This window comes from Vulpes vulpes, chromosome 2 (genome assembly GCF_048418805.1).
Source record: "Vulpes vulpes isolate BD-2025 chromosome 2, VulVul3, whole genome shotgun sequence".
NCBI classification, from domain to species: domain Eukaryota; kingdom Metazoa; phylum Chordata; class Mammalia; order Carnivora; family Canidae; genus Vulpes; species Vulpes vulpes.
The window spans coordinates 155,669,623-155,686,550 of record NC_132781.1 but is presented as its reverse complement, the minus strand read 5'-3'; the positions used below and the strand labels follow the sequence as shown (position 1 = coordinate 155,686,550).

At 47.5% G+C, this 16,928-nt stretch overlaps 1 protein-coding gene across 1 annotated transcript in view; it reads right to left on the bottom strand.

The window, feature by feature from the left end:
* TCEA3 (transcription elongation factor A3) overlaps positions 1-16,928 on the bottom strand; it is a 41,968-nt gene that overhangs the window by 12,320 nt on the left and 12,720 nt on the right. The window contains exons 5-7 of the mRNA XM_026012503.2: positions 11,392-11,454; positions 995-1,158; positions 775-831 (exon numbers count right to left, since the gene is read on the bottom strand). Coding sequence (XP_025868288.1) covers positions 775-831; positions 995-1,158; positions 11,392-11,454 — 284 coding nt within the window. The remainder of the gene's footprint in view (positions 1-774; positions 832-994; positions 1,159-11,391; positions 11,455-16,928) is intronic.

Genomic DNA, 16,928 nt, shown 5'->3' with positions numbered 1-16,928 from the left:
AACAACACTCTTTTGGTGCAGGGGGCCCACATGACTCGGTGGTCACCTCCTCTGTCTACAAAGCCCCCTTGCAAAGAGGGCAAGAACTCAGGACATGGAATCCAAAGGCCAGGGTTTTCAATCAAGCCGTGACACCCAGTAGTTCTGAGCCCCAGTTTCCTTATCTGTAAAATGGAAACAACAGCCTCTGCCTCCTAGAGACTGTGAGAATTGCCAGAAGCAGGAAGCATCAATTGCCCATCACAGTGCCTGGTATGTAGTTGGGACTCAACCTTCAGAGGATGGAAGAGAGGAGAAGGCAGAGGATGAGAAAGGCTGCACTCCCTGTCGACTCTGATACTTGACATCGCAACCCAGCCAGGTGACAATGTGGCCTGCCTGGCACAGGGACTGAGCTCTCAGGCTCTGGAGTCACACGTTCTGGGTTCAAATCCCAACTCAACCACTACTGTCAGCTGTATGAGCTTTGGCAAGAGACCTAACCTCTCTGAGCCAGTGGCCTCCCTTGTAAAATGGGATTCATCAGGGGACCTACCTTGTGGGATTGTTCTCAACCTTGAACGAGGTACTGCTTCTAAACAGCTTAGCAAGAGGCTGGCAGGTGCAAGACTTAATGCATGTTAGCTAGAATTAAGAACTCCGGTTCAGAGGCAGAGCAGGGGGAGGTCCCCAGGACCCTTCCCCTCCCCTTCAGTGTCCCGGGTCCCTTGCACTTGGGAGCCCCTGCTGCTGGACAGTCCAGGCACCCACAACCCTGGCACAGCTCAAGGATATGATCTTCGATTTCCGATGCCATCTTGTCACAGTTGACTCCATAGTCCTTATAATCATCTAAAAGAGATTTGGGAAGCACAGGTGTCAGCCAGACATGACGTTGGCAGTGGTGCCTGCCCGCACAGGGCCCTGCAGTGTCCTGTACCACTCCTGAGAAAGACCGCATCTCATCTGCCCTTGGGAAACCCTTCCCTCCTCCACCTGGCCCAGGCCCTCTCACCTTCGGCCTTCAAGGCTGCCGAGAGCATCTCCACACACTTGTCCCGCACAGAGTCCCCTGTGAGATAGCAGGGTGCCAGGAGGCAGACGGAGGGGGCAAAGGTGGGGGTCGAGGGGCTGGTGGGTGTTTTGGGGGTCTCTGCTTTCGATTTGCTGCTGTTTGATCTGAGGATGACAAACAGAAACAGACATTCTGACATTAAGCTAATAAAGCCTTTGCTAAGCACCATTCTGGATGTTTCCATGGGTGAGCTCCCTTAATCCTCATGACAACCCCATGAGGTAGGTGCTATTTTTAGGCACTTGACATGGATCATCTCATTTAATCCTCACAATGACCCCATGAGGCTACCTGCTATTCCTATCTCCATATTAGGCTTGCATTTTAATTTTTTTTTAGAATTTATTTATTAATTCATGAGAGACACAGAGAGAGAGAGAGAGAGAGAGAGAGGCAGAGACACAGGCAGAGGGAGAAGCAGGCTCCAGGCAAGGAGCCCAACGTGGGACTCGATCCTGGATCGTCAGGATCAGGCCCTGGGCTGAAGGAGGTGCTAAACCGCTGAGCCACTCGGGCTGCCCTAGGCTTGCGTTTTAAAGTGAGTTGTAGAGATAGTCCCATTTAGGATAATTTGACTCCGGTCACACATCTGGAAGCCAGAACCTAAACCCAGGCAGTTGAACTCTGGTGCCCAGACTCTTAACCAATCATTCTGCTCTGCTGGTTACAGAGTATTATCACGACACCCAAAACTATGCTACCGGGAAGCCTGGGTGGCTCAGCGGTTGAGTGTCTGCATTTGGCTCAGGGCGTGATCCTGGGATCCGGGATCGAGTCCCACGTCAGGTTCCTTGCGTGGAGCCTGTTTCTCCCTCTGCCTGTGTCTCTGCCTCTCTCTCTCTCTCTGTGTGTGTGTCTCTCATGAATAAATAAAATCTTTTTTAAAAAAAACTATGCTACAATCCGTTAGACACCATGCTAGCTGCTCTCTCTACCATCTCAGTGAACCACGTACTCACTCATTCAGTGAATATTTACTAGGTCATGTGCTAAGAACAAGGGGTAGGGCAGACAAGTCAGGAAAGCACCGTCCCGCAAGGAGCTGACAGTCCAGTGAACAGTGAATTTACCACCACTGAAGAGGGCTGGCTTTTACCATGTGCCAGGCACTGCGCCAGGCACTTCAGGAACATTTTCTAATTTAATTCTCATAGTAATCCTAGGAGGTAGATACTGTTCTCCTCCTCGTTTGCAGATGAGGGGAAACAGAGTTACACTGCTGAGATTTGAACCTAGGTCTGCCCGATTCCAAAGTCTACTCTTAACTCCTGTGATACAGTGCCTAGGAGTGACCTCATTTGGGTTTGGGCTTAAAAACTCGCAAATACAGGGCAGACCCGGTGGCGCAGTGGTTTAGAGTCGCCTGCAGCCCCATGGTGTGATCCTAGAGACCCAGGATCGAGTCCCACGTCGGGCTCCCTGCATGGAGCCTGCTTCTCCCTCTGCCTGTGTCTCTGCCTCTCTCTCTCCTTCTGTATCGCTCATGAGTAAGTAAAATAAAATCTTAAAAAAAAAAAAACTCACAAATACAGGGCAGCCCGGGTGGCTTAGTGGTTTAGCACCACCTTCAGCCCAGGGTGTGGTCCTGGGGTTCTGGGATTGAGTCCCACATCGGGCTCCCTGCATGGAGCCTGCTTCTCCCTCTGCCTGTGTCTCTGCCTCTCTCTCTGTCTCTCATGAATAAATAAATAATCTTTTAAAAAAAACACTCATAAATACAGAAGCATCTGCTTTTGGCTCAGGGCTTGATCCCAGGGGTCTGGCATGGAGTCCTGCATCGGGTCATGTGTGTACATATATACATACATGTACAGATGACTGGAGGGATAACTATATGTCTTAGCTTGGGCTGCATCCACCACAGCCTGGATGGTTCGTACAATAGATACCTCCCGCAGATCTGGAGACAGGGAAGTCTGAGGCCCAGGTGCTGCTAAATTCAGTTTTCTCCCTTGTAGACAACCTCCTTCTTGCTAGCTCCTGGCATGACAGAGGGTGAGCAGGTGTCTCTCTGAAGGACACTAATCCTATTGGATCAAGGCTCTACCCTCATGACCTCATTTAGCCTTCAGTACCTCTATAAAGGAAGGCTCTATCTCCTAATACAGTCAATTTGGGTGTTGGGGCTTCAACACAGGAACATTCAGACTCTAACACCTTATAATAGCAATTATCTCTCTGAGACCGGGTTACAGGAGGTTTCAATCTCTTCTTATGCTTATCCATATTTTCTAAATTGTCTCTGAACAGTATATGTACTTTTGTAATGAGAAACACTTTGTTTTTTTATTTTTTTAAGATTTTATTTATTTATTTATTTATTTATTTATTTGAGAGCGAGCGAGAGAGAGCATGAGTGGGAGGGAAGGGAGAGCCATGGGGGTCAATCCCCAGGATCATGACCTGAGCCAAAAGGCAAATGTTTAACCAACTGAGCTACCCAGGCACCCCAATTTTTTTTTAAACATCTGAAAAAAGAATCTGATAATCAGGAGTTGCTACTCTAAGCTGATGGTTCAGATGGGTTTCCTGTCTTCCTGTTCTCAAGGAGCTAGCAGCAAAGGTGGAAGCAACTCATGTATCCAGTGAAGATGAACAGATATCATGGGCTATAATACAATGGCATATTTATTCAGTCACAAAATGAATGAAATCCTGAAATATGCTGCAACATGGGTGAACTGCCACGAATGGAGGACATTATATGTGAGATGAGCCAAATACAAAAGGACAAATATTGTGTGATTCCACTTGTATGAAGTACCTGGAATAGTTAAATCCAGGGAGACAGAAAGTAGGGTGGTGGCGTGGGTGGTGGAGGAAGGGGGAAATGGGGAATTAGCATTTAATGGAACAGAGTTTCAGTTTGGGAGGATGAGAAAGTTCTGGAGATGGATGGTGGTGGTGAGTATACAACGATGTGGTTGTACTTAATGCCACTATACACTTAAAAATGATTATAATGGCTAAATTTTATGTCATGTATACTTTGACAAAAAAAATCTATATAGGAAGCTCACTGAATAAGCATAACCATACAACTTGAAATATGCAATGATACCTAATCTGTTTTATATCTTCGGTAAATCTTAATGCATTCGAAATAACAAAATATCTTTTTTTTCCTATGGTGGAAAAAAGGTTAAAATACACATTTTGTTACATATATTTTATCACAATAAAAAAGTTAAAAAAAAAAAAAAAGGAAGTACTGATATATGTGACCAAAAAAACTAGGCTGAAACTCAGACTCCAGCTGCTGTTGGTCCCTCTCAAGTCCTTGCAAAGAGGGTGCTGGGCGATGGAAGAGGTATCCTCCAGCATCCCATTGGTGACCCATGCCAATTAGTATCACCAGGCCAGCCCTTAGTAACCGCATGGCCTAAGAAAGCTCAAAGAGGTCACACACTGCAGTGCAATGCAGTCCAACAAATTGCACAAGGGCTGGGGAGCAAGAGCTGCCCGCTGGAGGGGTGGACGGGAAAATGAACTCTTGGCAGAAATGCAGACGTGGGAAACCTGGGGTTTGTATGGGCGATGTTCAGGGCAGCCGGAGTGTGAGGGGGGAGGGGGCTGGAGAGAAGGGACGCGACAGACTTGGGCTTGCTGAGGAAGGTAAAAACCAAAGCCACCAAGTTTATTGCCTGTTTGCTATTTGTTGCTCTCCATAACCCTGCGAGTCAAGTTGCTGGCCCCATTTCACAGATGAGAGGATGGAGTGACGGTTGCACAACTCCCTCCATTTCAGAGCTGCTCCTGTACTACTCTTGCGGTGGGTGCCAGGCAGTCAAGATGCCTCCACCTTTATCTCTTTCAGTAACCCACCAGGATCCACCAGCCAGCCTACAGGCCTCCTAGGAAAAACTGACCAATGGGAGTTGAAGAAATTAGGGTCCTTTCCTACACACCAGAGTCTTAATCACATTGAGCCCTTGGGGGAGGTCCCAAAGGGCTGCTGCATTTCTTAATTCCAGGGAGTGCTATTCATATTGTCAGCTGGGAACCTCCCAGAGTTGTACAGTGCACAGCGTGGGCAGCTGCACCAGGCAGCTCTGGAACTATGGATGTGCTTCTTCCCTTCAGGAAGAAGATGCTGAGCTTCTGAAAAGTCAGACCCACGGAGGCATGTCTGAGAGTGAAGCTGACTGAGTAGTCTAGGCTTTCCAGTGTTAAAAATCTGGGGTTATAAGATCCAACATCCAACATCCTGCTGGGCACTCTTCAATGTAGATTCCTCAGGAGAACTCCTTGTTCCTCAGCCCTTGCTGTTTGGCTTGACCTTGGATGCCCCCTGTCACCACAGACACCCTTGGATCACTGGGACTTTTGTGTTCTCTGGAACCTTGGGGCTCATCAAAGGTGCCCCAGTGCTGCCTCAGGACGAGGTGGGTTGGGGAGGGAAGGCTCTGCTCTTGTAAGGTTTCTATTTTGAATTACGAATAATTTTGTCCAAAGGGATTTCCTAGCTTTATTTTATTTTTTTCCTAGCTTTATTTTTTAAATGCAGTTTGAACCTTTCTGTTCTAGAGGAACTCACCCTGGATTCCACCCAACCCTGCCTGACAACTGAGTGGCCTGGCAGCAGGGCACAAGGTTGGGAATCTGCAGGAGTCAGATTTCAGTGGGAGGGAAAGGTGTGTGGGTGAGGGCAGGCTGGAAAAGGTGTAGATTCTAGAGCCTAAGGGGCTGCCTGCAACCAGAAGAAATCTCCCTGCACCCAACCCTGATCCTGGCCACCAGGCTCTCACCTGCACAGGTGTAACTGCCCCAAAGCTGGTCTCCCAGCATCCTCTTCCCCTTATAACTCACTTGCCACACAGAAGCCTGGGGGAACCCTTTCAAAACCTTAACAGCATCAAGTCTAACTCTTCACCGTGGCCTCCCAGGCCCTTGACGACATTGGCCTCTGCCTCCCCTCTAACCTAATCTCATGCCATGCTCCCCTTCAGGTCACGGAAGACCCTCCCCCAACTGCTTCTTTCTCTTCCCTAACTACACTCCCCACACAGCCTATTCCTGCCCTGTAATTCCCTAGCACATCGTGACCTGGTTTCTTTCATTCATAGCTCTCACCCAAATCTAGAATCTAGAATTAACAAGCAGTGTGTTTATAAACATTGTCTGCCTCCATCTCCAGATGACAGGTTCCAGTGTATAGGGACCCCTTCGGCTGGTTCACCACTGTTTTCCAGCACCTGGAACAGCGTTCGGGGCCAACACTCCATCAATCTTTGTTGAATGAATGAATCTAGGACGAGTTGAGGGAGTTGGCCACAAAGAGATAAAAGGCACATCCAGGGGCCTAGATACAGTTGCATTGGGTGGGTGACACGTCCTCTTTGGAAGGCTGGTGACCCTGCTCCCTGGAATGAAGGGAGTGATCTCTCTCTGAGGCAGTGTCAACTCCCACGACCCAGGCCAGTCCATCCACAACGGTGATGGAGGCCCGGATTCCTCCTGGCACTGGGCCTCACTGACCTGCATGCCCATCACCACATCCGCAACGTCAGGACTCACCAATGAGGAACTGTCAGGGGAGCTGGTGCATGCTCCTTGGGAGGCATGAGAACAACAGCTTTCATCTGGGGAATGTCTACATGGGGTGGCATATTTCTTAAGAACCCAAGCTGCTCCAGAGTGAAGCTCCAAGGCTCAAGGCCTGACACCACCACTTTGTAGCTATGTGACCTTGGGCTAGAAATGGGGATGACACCGGTACCCATCTTATAGAGTCTCTGAGAGGATTAGAGCATCTAAGAGACTTCTAGTAATGAAGTGTTAGCCAATCTACATAGATTGCCACACTAAGTGTATTATTACCAAGCATTATGCACATACGGAGCATTTATATGGGTTGGGAACAGTGTTAAGCATTTTGATACGTTTAATCCTCATAATGAGGGGTTCATAATTATTCCCATTTTGCAGATCAATAGACCGAGGTTCAGAGAGCTGAACTGACTTATCTGAGGTCATCCAACCACCAAAAGGCAGTCACACCACAAACCTAGATCTGCCTGCCTTCCAAGTTCTTTTCAACACATTGTCTCTAAACGGCTGAGAAGTTTCCCAGGTTAGATTGCTTGTTGCATTTACCACTCCCCCACCCCCCACCCCTCCACCCCCCACCTTCCTGGTGGGCACTCCCAGTCCCCTCCCTCCCCGTGGCTAGGAGCTGGCTGGCTGGAATTCACGTCTCCCTGCATTTCAGGAAGCCAGGCTCATTTTGCTTTCATTGCACAGGATTGGAAACTGTGACAAATTGCAGGGAGGGCATCCCTGGCGGGGGGTGGGGCGTCGGATTTAAAGCATTTAATTTTTTTTTCATTTATTTATTCCTGAGAGACACAGAGAGAGAGAGAGAGAGGCAGAGACACAGGCAGAGGGAGAAGCAGGCTTCATGCAGGGAGCCCAATGGGGGACTCGATCCTGGGACCCCAGGACCAGGACCTGGGCTGAAGGCGGCACTAAACTGCTGAGCCACCCGGACTGCCCTGGGGCGTCGAATTTATCAACCGCTTCCTTCTGCTCCCCGGATGTGCCAGCGCCTGCCCCAGCCTGGGATCTGACATCATCAAGCCTTTAGAAAAATTCTCCCGCCCCAGGTCGGAGCTGAGGCACCTGGAGGCCCGCTCGCTGCTCCTGCCGCGCCACCTCGAGGACACTGCGGTCACTACACCGCCAGGCAAGCCTCGCTGCCGGTAAGTGAACAATTCAGACAGCTCGGTAAGGGCAGCGGATAAAGTGCAACCTTCCTCCTCCACCCCGGGGGGGGGGGGGGGGGGGGGGGGGGGGAAGGGGGGGGGCTTCGTGGTCTGCTCCCTGATGCTCCAGCTCCCTTCCCCGAGCACCACGCTCACTCACATCACTACACCTTTGCATGCTCCAGTCCCACTGCCGGGCATGCCCCCTCTTGGCCTGCCTACCAAGCAAACTGCTCATCTTTCAATTCTGAGCACAAATACAGCATCTTCCATGGAGTCTTCTTCGACTTCTCAAGTCATACTGAGACACTACACTCTTCCTATGTTCCCATCGAATGTTATATCTTTGAAAAACATTCTTAAAAAGCATTTGGAGAACAAAAACAAAAAAAATATTTTGGTGTCTTGCCTCTATGTTAGTGATTTGCTGTATAAAGGCAGAGATCATGAGTTTAAATCTTTGCCTGGGCTTAGGGGCTGCGACTGGTTGGGCTCCAAATGTATTTGTTTGCCCTACTGTGTCATAGGAAAATATGAATACATTGTCAATATTTAAAATTGGAAGTTTCGTATGAAAATATCGATGTCCAGCTTTCCTTAAAAAATAGGAAGACATGGCATGCTGGACCTGCATTTCTCCAAAGCAACAAACAGCTGGGCCAGATAGCGAGTGCCCCCTTCAGACAGATAAGTACCCTCCAGGCTGCTGTGGTCTCCACCAGTCACCCACTGTTTGCACATAACCTTGGTCCTTGGAGGATGTTAGGTTTGCAAGGAGGTGCTCAACAAACATGCTCACCAAATGCACGGATGGATGGATGGACAGATGGGTGGATGGATGGAAAGATGGAAGAGAAAGATGAAATCAAGAGGTAGAGAGTGCAGGAAACACTGCACTCTCTGGGTGCAGTCTGGGTGGTAGGTAAGGTGGAGTTACAAGACATGCTTGTATTCCTTTGGATTCCCCACCCCAATACAGAACCAGCAGGAAATGGCACAGCTGCTCTAAGGACAAACATATTCTGCTTGACTGGCCTTCAGAAAAAGAATGCATTATGGGAGGGAGTCAGAAGACTTCGAGGTTACGAGGCAAAGTCAGGAAAGGAGTATGGAAGTATAAATTCCTACACAAACATGAACTGTTTTTATTATAACATCACACCCAGGACTGGACTAGTGGTCAGTGCTTCCTTTTGGGATAGAACAATTCTTCATTATGCAGGGATATCCTTCATGTTCCAGGACATTTAGCATCTCTGATCCCTGCCTATTTAATGCGGTTGTGCTCCTTCCCCTCTCCCATTGCAGACTGAAAATGTTTGTGTCTTCTATAAACTCATATTTTGAAGCCCTAACCTCCAATGTGATAGCATTTGGCGGTGAGGCCTTTAAGAGGTAATTCAGTTTAGATGAGGGTGGGCCCCTGATGGGATTACTGTCCTTACAAGAAGAAAAGAGACCAGAGCTCGCTTTGTAAGTGTGTGTGTTGTGCAGACACAGTGAGAAGGTGACCATCTGTAGGCCAGGGATAGGGTCCTCATCAGGAACTGAGTTGGCTCACACCTTGATCTTGGCCTTTTCATCCTCCAGAACTGTGAGGAATAAAGGTCTGTTGTTTAAGTCACCTAGCCCACATTCTGTTACAGCAGCCTGAACCAAGATACCCTCCAAGTCATGACAACCAAAAATGCCTCCACAAATTTCTGAATGACTCCCTATTGAGAACCACTGGTGCAGAACCAGGATGACCCTGGAGCTTCCATTCTTAGGCCTCATTCATGGAAGACATTGCCAAATGACCACAGAACTCTTCTCTTCAGAGGCATGATGTGGCCTCAGACTCCTTCTCCAAGCAGAACTTCCTGGAGCCTCCACTCACCAGCTTGCACTCAGCAGCCATTTTGGAACAGAGCAATCCAGAGGCCCCATCAACATCTTCAGATGTTCAATCTTCAGAAAGCCTTAAACAGCCTAATTTTTGTGCCTTTTCTTTTCTATCCAGTGGTAGTCTTACTGGTACTAAAATAACTGTGCGCCTCCACATATAGTCTCCTAGAAGCCAACACCTGGTTACCCACCATCCAGTATGGTCCCTGGACACGAATCATTAGCTTTAATCCACTTCTAATCCACTGCCTCCTGCTCTAACCTCTCATCTCCCCCGGACCGCAGTTCACATTCCCTCTTTCAGTCATAATCTCTCTTTAGTGATCTCATCAAGTTTTGTGACTTCAAATGCTAGATACATGTTAATGGGTCTGAATCTTAGATTTCTAGCCCAGATGTTCTTCTTTAATCCTAGCTTGGTATAACCTAAGTATAAGGTATAACCTATTCAACTTCTCCACCTGCGTGACTAGGACACCCCTCAAACCCAACACATCCAAAACCTGAGCTCCAGCGTCTCCTGTCGCAGCCCTGATTGACACACAATCTTCCCCCCTTTCTGTCCTTGCAGGTCCTCAAGCAAAAAGTCTTGGAGTCACCTTGACTCTTCAGATTCTCTTGTACCCCTCCTCTCAAACTATCTCTAGAGTCCGTCACTTCCCCCACCTGCACTGCTGCCACCCTGGTCCAAGCCACCATCATATCTTGCCTGAACTTTTGAAAAGCCTCCTGGCTGGTCTCTGCTCTTGGTCTCTGCTCCTGCCCTCAGCCCTGACAACCCATGCTCAGCACAGCAGCCAGAGCCATTCTGATACATTCCCCGTCTTGTGGCTCCCGTTCCACTCCATCCTCCAACTCTCCCCCTCACTCCAGCCCTGGCCACCTCATCACCTCTTGACCCTGCCACTTAGGGTCCTGGGCTTGGAATGACCCCGATATCTGCCTGGCTAGTTCCTTCATTTCTTTGAAGGGTTTGTTCTTTTTTTTTTTTTTTAATATTTAATTTATTTATTCGCAGAGACACAGGCAGAGGGAGAAGCAGGCTCCATGCAGGGAGCCCAACATAGGACTTGATCCCGGGACTCCAGGATCACGCCCTGGGCCAAAGGCAGGTGCTAAACCACTGAGCCGCCCAGGCTTCCCGAAGGGTTTGTTCAAAGAGAGCTCTCCTGACTGCCCTGATGACCATCCTTCCCAACCCCCCTCACTGTGCTCTCTTGTTTTCCATAATGCTTGTCACCTTCTAAATCATTGCCTGATTTATTTATTATATGTTTTGCCTAACACCCCATATTAGAACATAGGCCTCATGACCACAGGGATGTTTCTTTTGCTCATTGCTGTGTCCTTGGCACCTAGAACAGTTCCTGGCACATAGCTGCCCCTCAATAAATATTTGATGAATAAACAACTTGATAAGTTATGCTATTTCAGGTAACTAAACCCAGAGATCTCACTCCAGGTATAGACTCTCAAGACCTCTGTCCTCATGGGTTCAACTTGACCTTGAGAATGTTCCCTAGATAGTAATGGGGCAACACTGACTGGTCAGCCACCCCAGTGAAGGAGCCATACCTCTGATTCAGAGTCCATTCAGTCTTACTATGTGGTCCCTAGAATTTGGAAGCAACATAATGAATGAGGCTTCCTTCTTTCCCCTGCCCCAGGGCTTCTCCCATGAAAGCAGAGAGGGGAACACGTGCTGAACAGGACCTCTGGGATGGAGAAGCCCAGGACTTCTTTTACCTTTCCATCGATGGCCTTTTTGGAGAGGACGTGGCTGAAGACTTGGAGTCCACAGAATCTCTCCTGAAAGAAGAGAAACTGGAGATGAGACTCTTGTAAACTAGCCCAGTACTGATGCTAAAGAGCTCAGAGGCTGGAGAGAAAGCTTCTGGGAGTCAGACGTGCTGGGCTGAGGATGATGGAGCCCACCTGAACCACAGTTGCAGGTGGGTGATGCTCCAGGTAGCATGGGCTAGTCACTGCACGTACCCTCCATCAAATGAAGCAATCAAGGGAAGGAAGCCTAATACATACCATATACACTACATGCGCTATGGCATGTATTACTATTTTTTTTAAAAAGATTTTATTTATTTATTCATGAGAGAGAGAGAGACCGAGACATAGGCAGAGGGAGAAGCAGGCAAGGAGCCCAATGCGAAACTCGATCCTGAACCCCAGGATCACGCCTTAAGCTGAAGGCAGATGCTCAGCTGCTCAGCCACCTAGGTGTCCCACTAATTTTCTTTTATTGTAAAGATTTTTTATTTTTAAGTAACCTCTATACCCAAACTGGGGTTTGAACTTGCAACCCCCAGGTCAAGAGTCACATGCTCTACTGACTGAGCCTGCCAGGCACCCCTCCCCCTTTATATTTGGGGAGGGGATTTATATATCCCCTAAATATTTGTATTACTAAATATTTTATCTAATGCTCAGCAGGCTCCCCACCTCCTTGCTCTCAGGCAGGCCTTTGCTAGCGGGAGTCCACAGAGATTGGCATTCCTGGGGCTGCCTATTCTCACAAGGAGCCAAGGAGCTGGAGATCAGTTTTAGCCTCCCCTTCCAGGCACCCTACTTAGGAGAAGCAGAGAGAAGCACATAGGCCTTGGAGATACTAGAGCCATGATAAAATGGCAAGTGAAATAGGGCACAAAATTAGATGTATACGGTTTCTAAAGTCACACAAGGAAACCAACGCCCCAGAGGGAAAAAAAGATGGAAAGAAAATAAAACCGGGGAGCCTGGCCGGTTTAGCGGCTATAACATACAACTCTTGATCTCGGGTTGTAAGTTGGAGCCCCACATTGGGTGTAGAGATTGCTTAAAAAAATAAAATAAAAATCTTAAAAAGAGAGAAAGAAAGAAAGAAGAAAGAAAGAAAGAAAGAAAGAAAGAAAGAAAGAGAAAGAAAGAAAGAAAGAAAGAGAAAGAAAGAGAAAAAGAAAAGGAAGGAAGGAAGGAAGGAAGAAAGAAAGAAAGAAAGAAAGAAAGAAAGAAAGAAAGAAGAAAAAGAAAGAAAGACACCCATGGTTATATTAGGGTATGGGATCAGAGGTGAAATTTGTTTCTATTCTCCAAAATGCATGTAGCTACATTCTCTTTATGATAAAATTAATCTGTCTGTAAATTTTGTTTTAGATTTTATTTATTTATTCATGAGAGACACAGAGTGAGAGGCAGAGACATAGACAGAGGAAGAAGCAGGCTCCCCATGGGGAACCCAATATGGGACTCAATCCCAAGACCCCAGGATCACGACCCGAACCAAAGCCAGATGCTCAACCATTGAGCCACCCAGGTAGCCAATCAGTCTGTAAATTGTAACCATCACTCCCCATTTCATTCACTCAAGCTTCTTGCCTTCCTTCCTTCCTTTTTTTTTTTTTTTTTTTTAAAGTAATCTTTACACCCAACGTGGGACTGGACTCACGACCCTGAGATTAAGAGTTGCATGTTCCAGGGAATGAGCCAGCTAACTGCTGCCCCCCGCCCCCGCCCAGGCTTCCTTAAGCCCGGTGCAGCAGCCCCTCCAACATACTACATCACTGCCTTCCCGATCATGTGTTTTGTCTGACCAGCTCCCATTGTAAATTCTGCAAGCACAGAGCTCGGCGGTGGGGCTTGTTCACCAGGCGGACACTGTCCCTGCAGAGCCCACATCCCCTTGGGCACTCTCTCCCCCAGTGCACTGGGACCCATGGGCTCCACGCTAGGAGCTCCCCTGGCCTGTGCCCCAGGGAGTCCTCCGTGCCAGCCGGTGCCAGAGGCCTGGTGAGCTGGAAGGGCCCTGGAGCTAATGACCCTGGGAGCGGCCTTCAACCCACACACAGGAATTGGTGGATAAATACCACAGTGTCCTCAGCCCTCCTGGGGGTGAACCCGAGGTGTGTCCTCCACTGTCACCCAGAGTTCCCCAGCAGGACTGAAGCCTGGCTGCCCAGCAGCAGCAGCCCACTAACACACCCTGGGCTGGCTCCCTTCGTTTCCCCGTCTTACTCCCTCACTCCTCTCTCTGCATTTCTTGAAATCGCTTCCCAGGTAAACCCCTTGCACTTGAATCTGTGTCTCAGGGTCTGCTTCCGCAGAATCCAATCTAATATATTCACTGGCTTATTCCAAGCAAATACAAGAATGCCTTGCACAAAGTAGGGGCCATTTAAATATTTGTTGCCAGACAGCCCCGGTGGTGCAGTGGTTTAGCGCCGCCTGCAGCCCAGGGCGTGGTCCTGGAGACCCTGGATCGAGTCCCATGTCAGGAGCCTGCTTCTCCCTCTGCCTGTGTCTCTGCCTCTCTGTGTCTCTATGAATAAATAAATAAAATCTTAAAAAAAAAAAAATTTGTTGCCAAACGCTGCGGAGCCCAACAATACAGAAATATAAAAACTAAAAAAGTGGGTAAACGAAGCTCCCCAGTGGCAACGGTTGTTTGAGGTTATTCCTTCCAGTTCCTTTCCCTCAGGCATACAAGCATATATAGCAGGTATTCTAGAAAGGGAGATAGTGGCATGAGTTGCAATCCCGGTCCTGCCCCCAGGGCAGGTCTTCTCTGAGTATGGGTTCCCTTCCCTGTCAAATGGGAAGAAAGTCACCTGGGGGTGGCTGGGAAGAAGACATTCCTGTCCCTCCAGCGGTTTTGAGAACATAGAAGTTTTCCACACTCTGTGGAAAACTAGTCCTAGCTAGGCACCTGATTTCTGGTTTTCTGGATTGTGCAATGTTCCCGCACAGATTTCCAGCTGCCACCTCATCCTCCAGGTGGCGTGGGAGACAGTGGGTGAGGCAGCTTCAGGGGCTGGCCCTGATTATCCCATGGACCAGACTCGTTTGGCTCCAGACCTTCACCCCAGCTTCAACACAGAAGGGAGGCAGCAAAGAGGGAGAGGGGAAGAGAGAGGGGATTCTTCACATGCCCCTCCAATCCCTCACTGGATCCTGGGGCTTCCCCTGCAGGGTTCCTCCCCGAATGCCCCATGGGGATGGACAGGTGCAGGCCAGAGTGGGAAGCTGGAATTCTTTTTTTTTTTTTTTTTTTAAGATTTTATTTATTTGAGAGAGAGTGTGCATGAGCGGCGGGAGGAGCAGAGGGAGATCGAGAAAATGATTCTCCACTAAGCAGGGACCCCGATCATAATCTGAGCTGAACGCAGATGCTCAACCGACTGAGCCACTCAGGTGCCCCGGGAAGCTGGAATTCTTGCAATGGAAGAAAGAAGGGAAAACACGAGCCTCAACCACTGAGACTCATCATTTTCTGGCCCTTCTTCATTGCTTCCCTTTTTAGATCAAACTAGATAGATTCTGCAGTTATTGCAAATGATCATTATGAAAAGGATTTAGGAACAAGAAAAAAATGCTTAGAATACAACAGGAAGATAAACAGGGACATAATTGTACTCTCTGCCTATAGGAATAGAAAAATTATGTATATGAGTAAATCAGGACTGGGAGAGAAGAGCACATCCAAAAGCTATTTCATTGTTGGAAGTGGCACACTGTGGACAAAAGCTTTTTTTCATTTTTATTTTTTTAAGATTTTATTTTTAAGTAATCTCTACACCCAATGTGGGGCTTGAACTCAAAACCCCGAGACCAAGAGTCACATGCTCCACCAACTGAACCAGGCAGGTGGCCCTTGTTTTTATTTTAAATGTCACTAATACGGTTAGTATTTATATAATAAATAATGGTAGTAGTTCACCAGGGGCACCTGGGTGGCTCAGTGGTTGAGCATCTCCCTTTGGCTCAGGTCATGATCCCGGGGTTCTGGGACCGAGTCCCACATCGGGCTCCCTGCAGGGAGCCTGCTTCTCCCTGTCCTTGTCTCTGCTTCTCTCTCTGTGTCTCTCATGAATAAATATATAAAATCTTTATTTTTTTAAAGAAAAGTTCACCAATATAGTTGAAATCAGACCCCTCCCAACTTAATTTTCCCTACAAGGTGGAGAGACAACCTCCTCACTCTCTTCTTAGCCTCAGTGAGAGCTTCATTTCATAGTGAAAAGTAAACTAGCATTAACAATATAATGTCCCAGGAGAACGGTCAAGATGTTGTTAAATGTAGGGGCACCTGGGTGGCTCAGGCAGTTAAGGATCCAACTCTTGATTTCGGCTCAGGTCATGATCTCAGGGTCATGAAATTGAGCCCTTGGTCAGGCTCCTTGCTGGGTGCGGAGCCTGTTTAAGATTCTCTCTCCCCCTACTCATCAGGCCTGTCTTAAAAAAAAAAAAAAAAAAGACAAGAAAGGTACACATCAAAATATTAACAGTGGTTATTTCCTTTTGTGTTTGAGTTTCTTTCTTTCTTTTTTAAAGATTTTATTTATTTATTCATGAGAGACACAGAGGCACAGACACAGGCAGAGGGAGAAGCAGGCTCCATGCAGGAAGCCTCATGTGGGACTCGATCCCGGGCCTCCAGGATCACACCCTGGGCCAAAGGCAGGCGCCAAACCGCTGAGCCATCCAGGGATCCCCTGTATTTGAGTTTCTAAACTTTTTACAGTAAACATGCCTTACTGTTGATATAAATATATACATGCAGAAAAGTTATAAAATAATATAGAGAGTCTAATTCCATGTTATGGACACAATAAGTATTTTATGGGTAGTGTGATGCATGCAAAAAAGTCTGGAAAGATATATATAATTATAAATGATCATTATAAATGATAAATATATATTTAGTATGTATGTATGTATATATATATTTAGAGAGTATGAGTGTTGGGGGGGGACACAGTGGGGAGGAGCAGAGGGAGAGGGAGAGAGAGAATCTCAAGCAGACTCTGTGCTGAGCATAGAGCCTGACTCCAGGCTCCATCTCAAAACCCTGAGATCATGCTCTGAGCCAAAACCGAGTTGTATGCTCAACCAACTGAGTCACCCAGGCACCCATAAACTATATATATATATATATATTATTTATTTATTTATTTATTTATTTATTTATTTATTTATTTTTTGATATATATATTTAAACATGGGATTCTTCTACATGATTATATATGCTTGTCTCTGGACAATGGATTTTAAATTTTATTTGTATTTTTAAAACTTTCTTTTTTATAAGATTTTATTTATTCATGAGAAACACAAAGAGAGAGGCAGAGACATAGGCAGAGGAAGAAACAGGCTCCCTGTGGGGAGCCCCATACAGGACTTGATCCTGAACCCCACGATCACACTCAGAGCCAAAGGCAGATGCTCAACCTCTGAGCCACTCAGGCATTCCTATTTTTAAAACTTTCGGGGCGGGGGGGGGGGGGGGGGGGGGG